This window comes from Chrysochloris asiatica, unplaced genomic scaffold (assembly GCF_000296735.1).
Source record: "Chrysochloris asiatica unplaced genomic scaffold, ChrAsi1.0 scaffold00017, whole genome shotgun sequence".
Taxonomy (NCBI): domain Eukaryota; kingdom Metazoa; phylum Chordata; class Mammalia; order Afrosoricida; family Chrysochloridae; genus Chrysochloris; species Chrysochloris asiatica.
The window spans coordinates 28,005,586-28,025,325 of NW_006408535.1; the positions used below are offsets into that span (position 1 = coordinate 28,005,586).

The 19,740-nt window shown below is 42.6% G+C and overlaps 1 protein-coding gene across 4 annotated transcripts; it reads right to left on the reverse strand.

Moving 5' to 3' along the window:
• Positions 1–262: 262 nt before the first annotated feature.
• Positions 263–7,571, reverse strand: GMPR2 (guanosine monophosphate reductase 2). 4 transcript variants are annotated; one of them, XM_006835390.1, is made up of 10 exons: positions 7,357–7,571; positions 6,860–6,980; positions 6,607–6,726; positions 3,563–3,646; positions 3,222–3,395; positions 1,814–1,895; positions 1,625–1,731; positions 1,403–1,445; positions 656–815; positions 263–454 (listed from the first exon to the last, which is right to left on the reverse strand). In XM_006835390.1, the coding sequence occupies exons 2-10, from the start codon at positions 6,944–6,946 to the stop codon at positions 265–267; spliced, it is 1,047 nt and encodes a 348-aa protein (XP_006835453.1). In that variant the 5' UTR covers positions 6,947–6,980; positions 7,357–7,571; the 3' UTR covers positions 263–264. The 4 variants fall into 4 exon arrangements, with proteins under 4 accessions (XP_006835453.1, XP_006835455.1, XP_006835454.1 ...); XM_006835392.1 differs by having other exon boundaries at positions 7,416–7,561; XM_006835391.1 differs by lacking the exon at positions 7,357–7,571 and adding an exon at positions 7,243–7,274.
• Between the last annotated feature and the right edge of the window lie 12,169 nt (positions 7,572–19,740).

Genomic DNA, 19,740 nt, shown 5'->3' on the forward strand with positions numbered 1-19,740 from the left:
TTCCAGACCAAGGTCACATAAAACACTTATGAATCAGTGTCTTTTCCTTTTAATAATTTTCCCATATTCTCATTTGGTGATTTTACTTCGTCTTAGACAGCGTCTTCCTTGCTTCCTCCCCACACGTGCCCTTGGTGTTTTGTGTGTAAGTAGAAAACTGCAGCGTTGTTGCAGAGCCTTCAGGGGTGAGACGATGGGAAAGACTGGTAGTAAATAGCCATAGTAGCTGGAATTGGTGGGGTGTCAGTGTCTTGGCAATTCTGTCTAGCTTTCATCACTGAAGATTGGATTCACTTGCTGGGTGACACGGATGAAGGTAGTTCTCCGGCTCAACTCCTTTAGCTTAGCAGCACCCACATAGGTACATGTAGAGCGGATCCCTCCAAGGATGTCTCGGATGGTGTATTCCACATCCCCTTTAAAGGGGACCTCCACTGTCTTTCCCTCTGAGGCCCTTGGAGTAGGAAAAAATATATTACCCTCTCTTTCTGCATTCCTCAAACATAGCGACTCTTCCCCAATCTCTGGCATTTTGCCTGTGTTCACTTTTCCCCAAGAATTGTACCATCTATCAACCAGCAGACATGAGTTCTGTCGCCACCCTGCCTTAGTCACACTTTGTAAGAACCTTCAGCTCCTGGGCCGCCACACATACCTGTACTCGGCCACACCCCCCGCATACTTCTTCATAGCCATTTCAGAGCTCATTCCATAGAAGAGCTTGTACTTCTTGCCATCCCGCTCGATGAGCTCTCCACCTGACTCAGTGTGCCCTGCCAGCATGCCACCCAGCATCACAAAGTCTGCCCCGGCCCCTGTCAGCAGCAAGAGGAGGGAAAGGGATGAATGTTGCCCCAATACCCACTTACCCACCCTTGAAAATAACTCACACCAAATATTCAATTCCCTCCAGCCTCTTTCTGAATCTGTTTCTCTGGCTGGGCCAAAACTCACATAGGTGTCTTCTGCTTTGGCTTCTATTTCTCAATGGACCTGATTTTCCCTAAGAATTTAAAGGGAGCCCTAGAGACTTCCCATCTGGCTTCTGTTCTCTCCTTTTTGCTTATTTTCCATCTTCTGGTCATTTCTTATTATTTTAATTGACCCAGAGTATAGCAACTTTAGTGTAAGCACCTTGGGAAGTGAAAAAATGCAGACTTGTAGCCCCACTCCACAGAGCCTGATCCTGGCAGGATGGGGTAGGAATCTACCATGTCCAACAATAGGGGACAGTATCCATTTGCAGATCCTTATTCTCAGGATCTGTCCTGCTGACTTATCCCAGGTGATAACTACAAGCATCAGGGTAACTAACTGATTTTACCAAAGAATCTGAATGGGTTTTCCCAACTCTACTAATCTAACCTTAGCCTCATTTACAGGATCCTCCCAATCGCCTTACCGAAAGCCTTGGCCACATCCCCAGGGCAGCTGCAGCCTCCATCCTGCAAAGTGAGGAGCATCAGGCAGGAACAGCAAGGATGTCCCATCCCTTAAGCAGTGTGCTGACAGCCACCCCCTCAGAGCTGGCAGGGACCCAGGAGTACTGATCCACCTCTAAACACCAGAGAGCCTCCAGACTGGGCAGAAAACCAGACGCCTAGTGGCCTCCCTTGGCCCTTACAGAAATGATGTGGCCTTTGAGACCATGAGCAGCATCTGCACACTCCATCACTGCACTGAGCTGTGGATAGCCCACTCCAGTTTTCTTCCGTGTGGTACACACAGAGCCTGAGGAGAATAGGACAAGGATGAGACTCAGGTGCTCCACAAGTGCTTACCACTGAAAGGGCACCACAGTGAACCAGCTTACCTGGCCCAATGCCCACTTTGATGATGTCAGCCCCAGAAAGGATCAGTTCTTCCACCATCTCTCCTGTTACCACATTCCCTGCCTGACACACAATCAAAATAGAGCATCCTTAAGGTCAGAAACTAAGAGAAGGCTGCATGCCCTTGCATATGGTACTCCTGAACCGTGACTTTCAAACATTATTACAAGTAAAGTGTACCTGGGCCCCCTCTATTAGGTCCTCTGAGGGCTTCTAGACTAGCCACTTCCAAATGCCTTGCTCCCCTACACCCCACTGAGGAAGAGGAGGGAGGGTGAGAGGTCAGCATCACTGGTGCATAAAGCTGAGGTCCTGGATGCACGTGGTTGCCTAAGGCCAATAACAAGGCTCCATGAGAGGCATGGAGGAGCTTTTGGTGAGGAACTACTGGAGGAAGCACAGAGATCTGATTTAGAGTAGATTTATCTCCTCTTCCCTGACATCAGACCCAATATAGATCATGTCCTTAAGCCATTCTGTTACAGACGATTTGCCTTCAGGGAAGATGGGGGAAAGGATAGTAATACAGGCTAATGGTGAAACAGCTATCATACTTCTGACATGTTATCAGGAGAGACCAGTCCCTGGAGAAGGACATCATACTTGAAGAAGTGGAGGATCAGCAAAAAAGAGGAGATTCCCAATGAGATGGATTGACCCTGTGGCAGCAACTATGGGCTCAAATGTACTAATTATGAACATGGCAAAGGACCAGGTGGTGCTCTGTTCTGTTGTGCACAGGGTCACTGAATCAGAACCTAACAATGGCATCTAATAACAACAACAATTTGCTTTTGATGGACAGTCCAAAGAAAAAAATGAGACCTTGTCATTATACTCCTAAGCTTGTAAAATAAAACAAAACATTGCTTCATGAGATTTTTCTATGAAGCAGTGTTTTGAGTGCATATTCATTTCAGTGGGTAGATGTGTATGTATCACAGATACATGCAATATATAAGTTCCATCACAGTTTGGTGAGTAATGTCTAAAATGGTGGATTTATAAAGTCAAAGGGTCAGATACCCTGAACTGATCACTAGACATTCTAAGCATGAAACCAAGGCAGATCTCCCAGTGACATGAGTAGGTGGACTAGGAATTATCTTAATGGTGCAGAGGAGAAAGGAACGGATGTAACAAAATGGAGTGATGGGAATGAGTGGAAGAAGGCCAGGAATATACCAATTACAGGAACCTAAAGGAGCTGTGGTAGTGTAGTGGTTATGAGTTGGGCTGCTAATTGGTCAGCAGTTCAAAACTACCAGTTCCATGGGAGAAAGATGAGGCTTTCTGCTCTCATAAAGATTTACAGCCTTGGAAACTCTATACAGGGTTGCTGTAATTCAGAACCTACTCCATAACCACCACCAACCACAGGATACTTACCATGATGGTATGTTGAGTGAAGCGCTTCCGCACATCCTTTACAAATTCAACGAAGTGTTCTGAGTAGCCATTTGCCACATCCAGGCAGATATATTTCACCTGGGGGATAGCTTCCAGGATCCGTTCCAGTTGTTCAAAGTCGGAGGAGCCTGTGCCTGAGCTGACAGCAACGTGCTGTGGGGGAAAAGTGCCATTGGCACAGGGGGCATTCAACTAGTTTGTCACATCGGATGATCTGTTGAGTAGTTGGTAGGGGTAGGAGGTGAGGCTTGGTTCCCAGGAACCCAAAATAAGATTCTCAGAATGAGATAAGGAATGGACCAGGGTACACCCAGTATTACCTCAAGGCAGTCAGGATTCTGAGTAGCAAATTCTTTCCACTCCTGGAAGCTGTAGTGCTTATGGACAGTAGTGAAGAGTGAGAACTGGGAGGGGAGCAATCAAAAAGAGAATGTCATGAAGGATCTTTTTCTAGAAATTGACCTTTTTGCTATTCTGTATGGGAGAAAGGAATCGAAGTTGGAAAGAAAGCAATTTGAAGTGGAAGAGCTAAAACTTTATTTTAATCTTTATTCTCCTTTGTTAAATGTCACTGAGTGAGTTCTGACTCACAGCGACCCTGTATAGGGTTTTCAAGGAGTGGCTGAGTTTGAACTGCCCACCTTGTGGTTCAAACTGACCTTGCAGTCCAGTGCTCTATCCCACAATGCCATTCCAGGACTCCTTATCCTCCCTACAAATCCCAATAAGGCTTTTCACCTTACACTAAGTGTTGTCGTGTTGGTTCAGACTCATAGTGAACTTGCATAGGATTTCCAAGGAGCAGCTGGTGACTTTGAACGCCCGACCATTTGGTTTGCAGTACAGTGCTGATCCTACAGCGCCATGCTAGTACTTGTCAATCGTTCCCACCAGAGTACTGAGTCATCTGGATTGGATTTCACAGGCCAGCACACACTTTGCAATGGGACAAACAGGAGCTATAGAAGGACATCAACCCTCCTCAAATTGTAACCTAGTAATCAACTAACCTATTCTTTGTATCTTCCGGTCAATTCACCAGCAGTAATTTAGGAAGTCTAGCTACTCAAAAGGAAAGGCTTTAAGGTTAATGAAACTAATAAGGTGTTATCCATCTTCACTTGAGTAACGGGCACATTTTCATGGACCAAGCGAAAAAATGCTTCATATCTTTTAGTCAGCCAAGCTCAAAAGCATAGCAACTGACTCATCAGAATTGTATTCCCTAGCTCAGCAGATTGTAAACAATACTCTAGAACCTTAAGAAAAGCATTCAAAGGCTACTCTAAATTCCAATGTTTGTGCTTTAAAAGTGCACACAAGCAAACTGAAAAGAGACATCAGTTGACTGAGAAATTCACGGAAGTCACGCATCCACCTACAACAAGGAGAGCTGTGCTCAGACTGTTATCAGTGCTACCTGGTTAAGTCTGCTTCTGCATTCTGTTTTTAGAATACTCTGCCGTCAACATGATGTTACATGCCATCAAGTTAGTTCTGACTTAGAGCCACCATGTAGAGTGTTTCCAAGGAGTGCCTAGTAGGTTTGAACTGCTGACCTTGTGGTTCGCAGTCCAGTGCTTATCCTACAGCGCCACACCAGGAGTCCAACACATAGACTGAGAAACACCACTGTAGGTGCTTAGCAAGCTTTCTTAGAACTAGCTGCGCATGGTGTAGCAGAATGAGCACATTTGAATACACACTAAGATGTTAAGTGCCGTTGAGTCGATTCCATCTCATAGCGACCCTGTACAGGGTTTCTGAGGAGCAGCTGGTGGGTTTGAACTGCTGACCTTGTGGTTTGCAGTCCAGTGCTTGTCCTATAGCATCATACCCAAGAATCCACATAGAGTTCTAGAAAAACATGCTTGCCTTCAATGTTTTACTTATTACTATGAAACTTGGCTCTATCTCTAAAGTCTGATTTCTTCAGCATTCATTGTCATTGTTAGGTGCCTTTAAGTTGGTTTTGACTCATAGCGAGTCTGTATAAGGTTTCCGAGGAATGGCTAGTGAGCTTGAACCACCAACCTTGTGGTTCAATACAACTTTGCAATCCAGTGCATTAACCCATAGCGCCACATCATTCATTAGCCATACTAAAAAGCCATTCTCAACATGAAGCATCTAAACAGAGTTCCCAACAAGGTTCAGATATTACAGTAAGTCTGTTAGCACTGAAGTATGATACACTGTTCCCCAACAATACTGGATAGGGCAGATGGACAACAGCAGGATTCCTAAGCAATTATTGAATGGCAACAAGAATAAATAATAAAACTGCATAACTATCAACCTCAGAAAAATAACAGCAGACATTCCACAAAGATAGCAATTAAAAATAGAGAAAAAGTAGAGGCAGTCCTTAAGGTTAACAGCCACAAATGTCAGCAGAATTCACCAACCAGGACTACCTGGATTAACCAGCGGAGTGGATATGTTCTCAGAGTGCCCAGGTGGCTATCTACCTTCTCAGCTACAAGTATAGAGTCAGGTAATGATACTGACAGGAACATCATCTTCTGTTTTGAAAGTGAACAACAACCTGTGTTTAAGAAAAACATTGCATTTTGTACACATCCCAGAAACTCGCAGGAACCTGCGACAAAATGGAAAAAAGCTGGATAGTAGGCATAAAAGAATAGTACACAAATTGCTCTCTTTAAGGTTTCCAGTTAGAATTTTTGAATGCCCAAACTATTTCGTTTCTGGACTAAAAACAATGTGTTGAACAATGGTATAATTGGAGAGATACACAGGATTGGCTGGGAAGGGCCTGGGTAGTGGGAAAAATTGGCACTGCTGGACAGGACAAAAGGGGAAATGCTGTCATTTGTCAGAAAAATTGGTACTGCTGGACAGGACAAAAGGGGAAATTCTGTCATGTATCAGAAAAATTGGGCAAAACTTAGTTTTGAATCAAATGGATTCACATTTCTGTAATTTACATTTTATATAGAAATTCTTAGTTCACTTGCATATTTGGAAATGCATTAGATGTTGTTAGGTGCCATTGAGTCAATTTCAATTCCTATCAACCCTATGTGACAGACTGTGCCATAGGGTTTTCTTGACTGTAATCTGTATGGAAGATCATCAGGTCGTTCTCCCATCGAGCCGCTGGTTGGGTTCAAACTGCCAACGTTTCAGTGAGCAGCTGAGTGCTTAACCATTTGTGCTACCAGGACCCCTTTCACATGGCCCTTTGAAGCTGTCAGACCTTACTTCTAAAGAATAACAGCAGACATCCTGACTGCCGAGTGCCAGAGAGCTAACTAGGGTGGGATGGGGATACAAAAACCTCTGTAGTCATCTGAGGCAACTGAACACCATTGAAGAAGGGACAGGAGAAAAGTCCTACCTTACAAAGAACCTTAGCCATCTCAAAGGTGCCTACAGTATCCATATTGGCAGCAATGATGGGAATCCCTGTGTAGGTCTGTTTGGAGTTTCGAAATGAAAAGGATCTTGTGAGATCGACCTGCAGATATCAAAAGGAAATGCATTTCACTCATCCAAGAGATGTGTATTGCCTAAGAACAAGAGAACCTTTCTCTGTCCTGGCACACAAGGATCTCGGGGTCAGGAAAGAACAACTGGAGAAGCAGGCCCACCTCACTTCGAGACTTAAGGGTGCTGCGCTTGGGCCTCAGCAGGACATCCTTGAAATCCAGTTTAATATCGTTGTCAATATGTGGCATGGTGAAGGTCTCAGGGAAGCGATGAATCTGACGGCTAGAAGGGAAGAGACGTTAAGAGGAAACTGAGCCAGTCTCCTGTTACTTCTTAATGCCCTTTAAAAGGGCGGGGGCAGCGCCTGTCTCACGCCTCGTTTCCGTTGTGGATAGTCAGGGCAACAGAGGTGTGGTTCCTAAAGCCTGTCACCTCAGACCCGTCCCGTAGTTGCGATTACCCTCGATGGAGACATCCATAGTGGGTTCTGTTAGGGAGAATTGGGAAGGGTTGTGAGAGACCTAGAGGAAGTGCACTCCCCTACTCCGCTACTCTTCCTTCTACCGCCCCTGCAAAGAGCAAATTACTGTAAGGGCAAATTCTAATCAACGAAGGAATGAAGGGTACTATAACCAGTTTCCGGAATAGGATTACCCACTTCCTGTTGCAGTGGCCCAGATGGCAGTTGACCGAAGCTCCCCTTGCCTAGCAACTGGCCTCGAGCAGTCCCAATGAGTCTTCTACACCAAGCCGACAAATTCCACTAATTGCCGGCGAAAACAGCTAACCGAAAAATTCCAACTTCGGCGGCGGCCGTGCGAAGCTTTCTGGGAAACAGAGTTGAGACACCACGGTTGCCATTGATGCTGAGGGCAGCAGAAAACTACAACTTCCAGCGTGGAACGGAAGGAAGTGCCTTCTGGCCTGTTGGAAGAAGTCCTTTCCTCCCCCTCTTTCTGCTAGCCCAGGCTCTGTAAAGACACTTAGAATCGCGGAGGCGCCCGTCTCTCTTGTAACTAATCCAGTCGCCTTCTTTTCCCTCACCATTCCACTGACACAAAGCGCGGGAAAACTGCTGAGCTCTTTGGGAGACCCCCCCCAATAAAAGAAAAAGGGTGGAGCTAAGCAGTGGTGACCCGGAAGCAGAGGTTATTTCCCACTGGCGGAGTGCTGGGGAGCGGCAGCTAAGACCGCAGCGGTAGAAGCAGCAGTTTGTCTGTGTGCAGCCCCAAACTGGGAAGAAGATGCTAATTAAAGTGAAGGTGGGATCATCTCCAGACTTGCTAAGACGCTGGGGTATTAGGCTGGCCTCTGTGCCTGTTACGGGAGGAACGGGGAAGGAAAACCACGCCTTTCCCGAGCTTGGAGGGCGCTGACAGCCTCTAGGCTCTGCGCGAGGTGTGATGGGAATTAAGAGGACCCAGGAGGGCCTTGAGAGTTGGGGTTGACCGCACCGGATGAACTCCACATCTCTGTTATCCCTGATTTCTTGCCAAGTCGGCGCTCTGACCCAGAAAGTGGCTGGCTGTATTTGAATTGGGTTTGTCTGTATTTGAAGTGGTCATAGAGAAGGATTAGCTTGCCTCACCCCTCACCCCCCTTTTTTTCTGAGAGTCTAGGAATAAACTTTGCCCTCCATTCTTTATGACCAGGCTACCTTCTTCTCCTAAGCCCTAACACTGACTGTGTCTGAGCTTATTGCAAAAACATTAGCCTGGGGGAATCGGGGCCTTCGCTGACGGTTGTCAAGTATAGCGTCTCAGCCGCCATTGTAGGAACCAAAGCTGGGAGTTTATTCAGTCAGCATCTGCCTTTCTGAGCCTGACATCCAGGACCTTGACTGAGACAGGTTAGTGTCTGGTGCCCTAGTTCTTGGTGCTAAGGAGCTCTTGTAGCGTAGTGGTTGCGAATTGGGCTGCTAATCTCACGGTCAGCAGTTCGAAATTTCCATCTGTTCCGCGGGAGAAAGATGAGGCTTTCTACTCCCGTAAATATTTACAGCCTTGAAAACCCTGTGAAGGGTCGCTATGAGTCGGAACCGACTCCACGGCACATAACAGCAACAACAGTTCTTGGTGCTAACCGCTGACTTCAGTGTTTCTTTTATTTTTTATCTGCTTTTTCCTCTTCTATCGTCACAGAGATGTAATTCAGTGTTGTAATTTCATCAGATTCACCATATGTTCTTATGGTGTATGTGTTTTATTTCAGCCAGCACTTAAAATTTTTACTTCATGACCCATATGCATTCACAAAAAACTTAATCATTACACACTGATATTTTCAGTTCGGTTCTAAGTTGATTTCATAACGTACTGATGGGTTGAGACCTGCAGTTTAAAAAAAAAAACCCACTGTGTTGAAGATGAAGATCTTATTAAAATGCTGATTCTGATTCAGTGAAATTAGGCTGGGGCCTTGATTTTGCATTTCTGACTTCTCTCAGGTAATACTGATGCTGCTTATCTGCAGTAACAATGTTTTAGGTTGTCTCTTTCTTACCTTAGAAATTTTGAATTAATTTTATTTAGTATTTCTCTAAAATTGTCAGTCTCCCCACATTTTATTTTTATCTTCATCTTCATAGAGATCTGTGCTTTCCATCTCTCTCCTCCTTTCTATTTTGTTTGCTCCATTTAAGTGTATATCAGTATGTACATGTATGTCTATGGCAAAAAAGTATATATATGTGTGTATATAGCAAAATATCGAATGAAGCAGGTAGCATCAAAAGAAGATAGAAGGAATTCACAAAGGAAAGAATTCACTGTACCAACAAAAAGTGGGTGATGTTCATCCATTCCAAGAGGTAGGATATGATCAAGAACCAGTGGTATTGTAGATAGGTATTGTTGTTGTCTTTAAGTTCCATCGAGTTGGTTCCCACTCATGGCAACTTTGTATAGGGTTTCTGGGGAGCAACTGGTGGGTTTGAACCGCTGACCTTGTGAGTCCAGTCAACCTACAGCACCACACCAGGACTCCTGATAGGTATATAGGGAGGCAACACCACCAGTGAGGTGTGCATGCCATAGAGCAGTCAACCACTCAAAATCAAAAGGACAAAATTCAGAAGGGATGGGAAAGAAGGAAGAATGGAAACAAGAATCACAGGGAGGAAGTGGGATAAGTGATATTATATTGAGGGGATTGCAATTATTGAAATAAAAGGAAATATATGACTTGTTGAATGGAAACTGATGATATACTCTGTAAACCTTCACTCAATTAAGAATAAAAAAATTTTTTTTAATTTTTTAAATAAAAAGATAAAAAAAACAAAAACCAGTGGTACTGAAGGAAAAAGTCCAAGCTGCACTGAAGACATTGGCAGAAAAAAAAAAAATCAGTGCTCCAGAAATTGACAGAATACAAATTCAAATGTTTCAACAAATGATGCAACACTTCAGGCATTCACTTGTCTATGCCATGAAATTTAGAAGACAATTACCAGGCAAACCATTTGGAAGAGATCCATATTTGTGTCCATTCCAAAGAAAAGTGGTCCAGTGGAATGAGAAAATCATTGAATAATATGATTACTATCACATACAAGTAAAATTTTAATGAGAATTATTCAGAAGCCCTTGTAAGCAGTATGTTGACAAGGAGCCAGGAGAAATTCAGGCCGGATTCAGAAGTGGATGTGGAATGAGGGACATCATTGCTGATGTCAGATGGATCTTGGCTGAAAGCAGAGAAACCAGAAAAATATTTACTTGTGCTTTACTGACCATGCAAAGGCATTCGACTGTGTGGATCATGACAAGCTATGAATAACATTTGGAATAAGTATTCCAAAACTTAATTGTGCTCGTGGGGAACCTATAGATAGTCCAAGAGACAGTTGTTAGAATAAGGTACCAAATAATTCAGAACCAAATAATTCAGAATCAAGAAAGGTGTGCATCAGCATTGTATCTTTCACCCTACTTACTCAGTCTTTTATCTGATAAAATAATCTGAGAAACTGGATTATCTGAAGGAGAATGTGACATCAGGATTGGAGATTCATTAACAACCTGTGATATGCAAATGATACAACCTTGCTTGCTGAAAACAGAGGACTTGAAGTACTTACCATTAAAAAGGTCAACGATTACAGCCCTCAGTATGGATTGCACCTCAATGTAAAGAAAACAAAAATCCTCAAAACTGGACCAATAAATAACATCACAATATAAACTGAGAAAAGATTGAAGTCGGCAAAGACTTCATTTTGACTTGATCCAGAACCAGCATCTGTGGAAGTTGTTGTGGAAGTGCCATCTAGTCAGCTCCAGGAGTCCTGGTGTGGCGCTGTGGGTTAATACGCCAGACTGCAAAGCCATTTGAACTGCAAGGTCAGCGGTTCAGGCTCATCAGCTGCTCTTTGGAAACCCTATACAACGTTGCTATGGGTCAGAACCAACTTGACAGCACTTATCGACAACAGCAGTCGGTTCCAACTCATAGCTACCCTGTATAGGGTTTCCAAGGAGTAGCTGGTAAGCTTGAACAGCCGACCGAGCAGCTCAAATTAACCTAGCAGTCCAGGCATTAACCCGCAATGCCACACCTGTAGCAGTCAAGAAATCAAATGACGTATGCATATGCATATAGACATATCTGCTGCAAAAGAGCAAAGAAGTCACTTTGAGGACTAAGGTACTCCTGACACAAGGCACGTGAGGTATTTTCAGTTGGAGCCCTGGTGTGGTGCTGTGGGTTAATTAATACGCTGGACTGCAAAATCGGTTTGAACCACAAGATCAACAGTGCAAGCTCACCAGCTGCTCCATGGAAATCCTATACAGACAGGGTCGCTGTGGGTTGGAACTGACTCAAAGCCACTTAACAACAACAACATAGGTGTATGAAAGTTGGTTGGTTCTGACTCATTGCAACCCTGTATAGGATTTTGATGGTTGATTATGTGCCATGCAGTCAGTTCCAACTCATAGCGACCCTGTACAGGCTTTCCGAGACTGTAAATCTTTACGGGAGCAGAACGCCTCATCTTTCTCCCGCAGAATAGCTGGTAGCTTCGAACTGCTAACCTTGATGTTCACAGCCCAGTTTCTAAACACTAGATTTGCAAGACTGTAAGTCTATGGGAATAGAAAGCCTCATCATTCTCCCTTGGTGCTTCTGATGGACTCGAACTGCTGACCTTGTGGTTAGTAGCCCATTGTGCAACCCACTATGCTACTAGGGCTCCAGTGGAATATTTATTGTTGTTATTGTTATGTACCGTGGAGTCAGTTCTGACCCATAGCGACCCTGTACAGGGTTTCTGAGGCTGTAAATCTTTATAGGAGCAGAATGCCTCATCTTTCTCCCGCAGAACAGCTGGTAGTTTCGAACTGCTGATCTTAAGGTTCGCAGGCCGATTCGTAACCACTATGCTATACTACAGTATGTGAAATTTTTATATTGTATGTTGTCTTACTTAACATAGTAGTGCTGTAACAAATAGCACAAATGAGTATTTTGACAAATATACACTTTAGGTTGGAAGAAAGGCTTTCTCTCTGTGTCAGCTGTGGAGTAAGGTCTTTGCTTCTTTTGAGCTTCCACTCCTGGGTGATGTTCATGTGACTTGGCATGTGTTTTCCCCCATCTCTAATTGTTTAATTACTTCATATCTCAAAAAGACTGACTTAGACTATACGAATCCTGTCTCATTAACATAACAAAGGTAATTCATTCCCAAGTGGATTTAGAACCATAGGCATAGAGCATAGGATTTACAACACAAATTTTGGGGGTACCGTTCAATCCAGTATATGTGCATCTGTAGTTTGTTTACTGACTTGTATTTCTGTTGGGTGACCAGGCAGTACTTTATTCCATTATACGTAAATACCTAAAAATAACATTCCATAGAATGACTATATAACAATTTATCCATTCTCCTTTTGACAGACATTTGGGTTGTTTCTGCTTAGGTTGTTGTGAAATCTTCTTGTAGACATAATGTTTTCATTTCTCTTGGATAAATACCTAGGAAAGGAATTACTGAGTCCTGTAATACATGCATATTCAACTTTAAGCATATGCCAAACAATTCTCCAAGAGGTTGTACCATTTTACATGTTGTTACTGTTAAGTCCCATCAAGTCAGTTTTGACTTTCAGCAACCCTGAATAGAATTTCTGGGAATCCTGGTGGTTCAAATCCACCAACAGCTCTTGGGAAACCCTAGACAGGGTCACTGTGAATCAGCCGACTCAGGGACACTTGACAACAACAACAATAGGATTTCTGAGGAGCAACTGGTGGGTTTGAACAACTGATCTGATCTTGCGTTTAGCTTATCCTGGTGTGGTGCTGCAGGGTAATGCACAAACTAAAAGATCAGTTTGCACCACAAGGTTGGCGTTCAAACCCTCCAACCATTCCTCGGAAACCCTATACCTAGTTGGTCTGGTCACTATGACTCCATAGCTATTCTGATAGGTGTGAAATGTTATCTCTGATGTTTAAATTGATTTTTTAAATTTAAATCATTTATTGTGAATTGAGTGAAGCTTCACAGGGCAGATCATCAGTTTTACATTCAACAAATCATGTTTTTTTTGGTTTTTTTATGTACACGTACCATACTGAAAACATATATTCGTTTAAATCCCCAGAAGACACATTTTGCAAACCAGCCTCCTGCCTGCAGGCGCACTGCCTTTCTCAGTCCATTGGGCCTAGAGTCCTCGGCTGCTCTAGCTCTGCATACCATCACTTCTGCCACCATCTCTGTTGTTGCTGCTTTTCTGGTTACGATCCCATGCTCCACTTATGCGCTACCTTTTTGATGGTCCTAGGACTCTAGTTCCTGAAATGACAGATTTAACTGCTCCCCACGTTGAGTTGCACCTCTTCAGATTTACTGTGACCATCACTATGTGTTAGTTATGATAAAAATTACTCACCACTGAATTATAAAATGCAATCCCCATCAGCCACCATCCCCTTTCACAGACCAATCTGGACAAGAAGAAAACGATTCAGTGAGGATTATATCTTATCCCCCTCGTGCTGACACTAAGCACTCTCATGAAAGCTTGTGAACCAGCCACTTGTGCCTTTGTAGCCACCCCACCCCCCCATTTTGATAGCCAAAATCTAAGTTGCCTGTCCCTATCAACCCAGTGTACTGAGGAGGCATGTTTGATCCTTGATATGTAGAATCCTTCCCTTTCAGTTGGAATTTGGGGCAACAACATCCATAAGCAAAGGTCCAGTTCATCAAATTGTAGCAATTTACACTTCTCCCTGTGTCAGACTTCTTTATCTTCATCTGATCGAGTTCTGGTCAGCAAGTCATCCAAGCTAGGTCAAATGGGTACTTTCTGCAAGTTTGGGAGTTCTCGCACAGCTGCCCCCACTTCAGACCAACTGTCCACTTCACTCATAACTCTAGCCCCAGTGGCTTGGTCAGTGTGTATGGACTCAGGAGTTCACATGTCTCCCTGAGCTTCAAACCAACCAGCTCTTCCTCTTCTCTCTCTCATTTCAAGGTGTCTGTGGAACATGGCCAAACTCAGCCCATGTCCTTATTGCTGCATTTGCCGCACTTCCACTCACAGGTTGACCAGGGAGGTCACCAGGGAGCATACAACACTGCTGGTGCCTTCCCTTTGAGTTTCAGCCTTAGAAAGGGATTTTAAATTGGTTTCAATTCACCATAGCATTTTGCCACTGCCCTTTGTATTTAGAAAACAGTATTCAGTATAGCATTTCTTTGTATACTGTTTCATTCTGTTCATTTTGTAAATCTTCATTTGAAAATGATTGTTAGTGGAAACTGGATCACTTCATGCTTTTATATTCCCACCAGTGCCTGAAGCAGTTGTTAAGCATAAGGTGATTGTATACTTGGCAAGTAGCCTTGGATGCACTGTTGGTGATGGTGGTGGTGGTGCTGTGGAGTTGGCTCTGACGCATACAGGGTTTCCGAGGAGCAACTAGTGGGTTTGAAATGCCTACCTTGCAGGCCAATGCTGATCCTGCAGCACTACACCAGGACTCTTTGAATGTGTTACCAGGTCACAATTACCAAATTTGAGGGAAGAAATTCAGGATGACATGATGTATCAAGAATATCTTTTTTAGATTATTCACTTAATGTAAAACAACTTTAATTATGAGAAGGTTTAAACATATGTAACAGTGGAGTAAGGTATAATATACCCTTCACCCAGCTTTTAAAAATTAACATCGCATGGCCCATCTTATTTTATTTACACCCACTACATCTCCCCAACTGATTTTTTTTTTTTTTTTAAGCAAATCCCCAATGATATATCATGGCATTCATATGTACTTGGTGTTTATTTCTAACAAGGGGGGAAAAAAATCTGATATAAGCATAATTATCAAGAAGCCTTGACAGCACAAATGGTGTTCACTCAACTGCTAACCTAAAGTCTGATGGTTCAAACCCCCCACCCAGTGATACTATGGGCAAAAAGGCCAGGCACTCTGCCTCTGCTAATATTGTAGCCAAGAAAACCATATGGGTAGTTTGTTCTAGAACACATGAGACTGCCGTGAGTTGGAGGTATCATGATGCCCACTATCAGCCACCGTAGATCCATTCTTTCCTCAGTCCTTCTTCCCCTCACAAAGATAACCAATACGAACAGAGATATGTATGCATTTAATCCTTTTTTAAAATGTGTGTACATACTGATTGTGGGCTAATGTGCTGGACTACAAAGTTGGGATGAACCATAAGATCAGTGGTCCAAGCTCACAGCTTCTCTTCGGAAACTATACAGGGTTGCTATGAGTCAGAACCGACTGGGTGACACTTAACAACCACAAGCATACTGGTGTGATCATGATTGTTTCTGACTCATTGCAACCTTGCATAGGGTTTCTGAGACTAAATTTTCATGGGCGCCAAACGCTCATCTTTCTCCCTCAGAGTGACTGGTAGATTCAAACTGCTGCTCTTGTGATTAGCAGCCATGTACATATTTTGTCTGCATATAGAAAACATGTAATTATGTATTGTTTAAATAATTTTGTGTATTTATATCTTTACATGTTGTTGTTGTTGATTACAGCAGAGTTGGTTCTGACCCGTAGCGACCCTGTATAGAATTTCCGAGGAACAGCTTGAACCTCCAACCTTGCAGTTCAAACGGCTTTGCAGTCTGGCGCATTAACCCACAGCACCACTCCAGGACTCCATAGACTGGTATATTACATAATAAATTATAATTTATTAGTAAACTAATTAAGTTTATTAATAAATGTAATAAATGATCATTTATTGTGTAATATACCCATCTATGGATGTACTTTAATAGTTTTCTTATTAATTGAAATTTAGGCTGTTTCCAGATTTGGTTTTATTTTTTTTTTAATAAACAGTTACACAGTAAGTATACTTTACAAGTACCTCATTGGATATATGTCCTTTTTTTTTTTTCAAGATAGTTACCTAGAAATAGAATCGCCTAGTTGAAGAGTCTTTGTATTTAAACTGTTAAAATCAGTCAAAACCAGTACCTGTACAGCAGTGTGCTAGTCACAGTAACAGCACTGTTCATAGTGGCCAAAAGATGGAAACAACCCAAATAGATGAATTGTTGTTGTTAAGTCCCGTTGAGTTGGGTCTGACCCATAGAGACCGTGTATAGGGTTTCCAAGAAGCAACGCGTGAACTTGAACCGCCAACCTTGTGGTTCACATCAACTTGCAATCCAGCACATTAACCCACAGCACCATACCAGGACTCCAATAGATGAATATATAAACAAAATATAGTATATACATACAATGGAATGTTATACAGCCCTAAAAATTAGGAATTAAGTTATTTTGTGTGATACAACATGGATGAATCTTAGAGACATGTTAAGTGAAATAAGCCTGACACAAAGGGACAAATGTATGATGATTCCACTTCTGTGAGATATTTAGAATAGGCAAATTCAGAGAGACAGGAAATAGAATAGAGGTTACCAGGGGCTGTCTGGGAGGGTAATGAGGAATTAATGGTTCCTGAGTCTGGAGTCTCTGTTTTACATGATAAACATCTAGGAATAGAATGAAGTCATGCTTACACAAGGGTGTGAATGTACTTTATGCCACTGAATTACATACTTGAAAATGGTTAAAATACTAAATTTTATGTTATGTATATTTTACCTCAAATAATTAAGATCAGTAAAGCAAAATAATTGTGGACAACACAGAATTGAAACTTTTCACTTTGTCATATTTAAGCAGAAAACATTGCGGTTACTTAATTCCAACTCATAACAACCCTATAGGATAGAGTAGAACCGCCTCATCTTTCTCCCTCAGAGCATCTAATGGGTTCAAACTGCCCACGTTCTGGTTAGCTACCAAGCACTTAACTACTGCACCACCAGGGCTCCCTTTGTTAGATAAAAAATTACTATCATTTCATAAAAGGACATTTAAATACTTGAATAGATTTGTTGTTATTAGGTGCTGCTGAGTTGGTTCCAACTCTTAGCAACCTTGTATAGGGTTTCCAAGTCTGTAAATCTTCCCAGAAACAGAAAGCCTTATTTTTCTTCCACAGAGCAACTAGTAGGTTTGAACTGCCGACCTTGTAGTTTGCAGTCCAGTGCTTATCTTATAGTGCCACCAAGGTTCCTGAATATAGTTTTATGAAAATCACACTGTTATTATTTTTCTCATTTTGCCATAGAAGGGAAAATTTCACACAGACTTGCTGGATTTGGAGCGGCAACATGAGAATCACTGTTGCAGTTTTTCATTCTGTGCCCAGACAGATAAATCCAAAGGAGTTGCTTTTGTGTTTTCTGAAATATACTCAGTAGTGAGTCATTCTCATGGTCAGGAAATTTTGTGAGTACTTCATTCTGGACTAGATTGTTGTTAACTGCTAGCTAGTCGTTTCTGACTCTTAGCGACCCTGTCTAGGGTTTCCAAGGAGCGGCTGGTGAATTTGAACCACCAACCTTGTGGTTCAAACCGACCATACGGTCCAGTCCCACAGTGCCACACCACACTTCACCCTAGACAGGAACCATATGTTATTGTGTGAGCTACTACAGGTGTGTACATTGAGTCCCAGTACAAGACCAGCCAAACTCAGGCAGTACAGAGTAGAGAGCTAAACGCACAGACTCTGGGATTGGAGAATCTGTTTAGCTTCATGCTCCTCTACTTTTGACTTCATTGTTGTTGTTATTAGGTGCCATCGAGTCAGTACCGACTCATAGCGCATGCTATTTAACCTATCCCAACCCCATCATCCACATCTGTAAAATGTAGATGATAATAATGTGTATTATCTTGCAAGGAGTAAATGTTTTGATGCATGTAGAGTGCTCAGCATAGTTTCTGACACATGGAAATGTTCAGTTAATGTTGGCTATAATTATAATCAAGGAGCTCTGGTAGCGTAGTGGTTATGAGTCAGGCTGCTAACCTCAAGGTCAGCTAGTTCGAAACTACCAGTGGTTCTGTGGGAGAAAGATGAGGCTTTCTGCTCCCATAAAGATTTACAGCCTCGGAAACCCTATACAGAGTCGCTATGAGTCAGAACTGACTCAACAGGACACCGCCACCATAATTTTAATCGTCAGGGTACTTAATCCTTCCACAAATATATATTGCTTATGTGCTAAACACTGTGCTTTGTACTTGGGATTAGATGAATAAAATAGCCCTTGTCATTTAGGAAGTTAGAATTGGTGTTAAAAAAAAAACAGGAAACAAACCCAGAACCTTGAAGTTGATACATAGAACAACATTTCTTGGAAAGAGTAGGACTGCTCCATAGGCTTTCCGAGACTATAAATCTTTGGAGCTAACAGCCTGTCTTTCTTCCTTGGAACGGTTAAAGAGAGGATATTGATAAAGTGCAAGGGGAGGAAGTTTTGGAGTCCCTCAGTGGTGCACAGTTAACATGATCAACTGGTAACTGAAAGGTTGGTGGTTCAAGTCCATTCAGAAATGCCTTTGAAGAAAGGCCCTGCAGTCTATTTCCCAAAAATCAGCCATTGGAGCACAGCTGTACTCTGACAGGCATGGAATCACCATGACTTGGAATCAATTCATCAGTAACCTTTTTTTTGAAGATATGAAGAGTTGGGGAGAGTATTACAACATGAAAGGCATAAAAGCAAGGAAATGCCCCTAAATTAGTCTACATGCTGTGTTTATTGAATAGGTAACTGTAAACTTGTGAAATGAGGATTTTAAAGAGAGGAAGATGGTAGAGTACGTTGAGTGGAGCACAAGATACATGACTTAGAATCAGTATAATTACTGTATTTGGATAACAGCAGCACTTAAAGAAGAAGTCCAGAGGTACAATTAAGATTGAGGCAGCAGTCTGGAAAAGACTTGAGAGAATTCTAAGGGTTTCTTAAAAAGTTGATCAGAGGTGGTCTCTGGTTCCTTTAGGATCCTCTGAATTCTCTGAATGTTGTTGTTGTTGTTATGTGCCATCGAGTCGTTTCCGACCCATAGCGACCCTGTATAGGAATTTTAATGTCTAAATGTAGAAGCTTATAATAGAACAAGCCATTCTGACTTGAATATTTTCTTAAGACACCTTTCATTGGAGTCACATCCAAAGGAATGCCAGAATCCTCACTAATTTTACTGAGGGTGGTGGAAAAGGCGACTAATTGTATTAAAAGTATTAGATGGTTCATACCAATGTTGTCTACAACCTAAAATGTTTAATGAATACAGAGATGGTCAAAGCCTTCTGACATTCAGAACAGTGTTCCAGAGAATGTGTCTTTCAAAAGGTAGTAGATTCCCAGAGATCAGGCAAGGATGTTTTACTTAGAAGTCGATTATGAATTGGAGGTGGTTGTTGTTAGGTGGCATCGAGTTGGTACTGACTCATAGTGACTCTGTGCATAGAAGAACGAAATACTGCCCGATCCTGGGCCAGCCTCTCTACTGTTGCCACGCTTGAGTCCATCGATGCTGCCACTTTGCCAATCCATCTTGTTGGGGGTCTTCCTCTTTTTCTCTGACCCTCCACCTTACCAAACATGACATCCTTCTCCAGTGACTGGTCTCTCCTGACAAT

What these genes read in the sequence shown, in the direction of transcription:
- GMPR2 (XM_006835390.1), bottom strand. Translation starts at nt 6,946, where the DNA reads ATGCCACATATTGACAACGATATTAAACTGGATTTCAAGGATGTCCTG. An exon ending in TGGCTAAGGTTCTTTGTAAG is followed by an intron (nt 3,647 to 6,606) that starts GTAGGACTTTTC and finishes CTCCCCTCCCAG; the next exon opens with TTCTCACTCTTCACTACTGT. An exon ending in GGATGTGGCCAAGGCTTTCG is followed by an intron (nt 816 to 1,402) that starts GTAAGGCGATTG and finishes TGCTGCTGACAG; the next exon opens with GGGCCGGGGCAGACTTTGTG.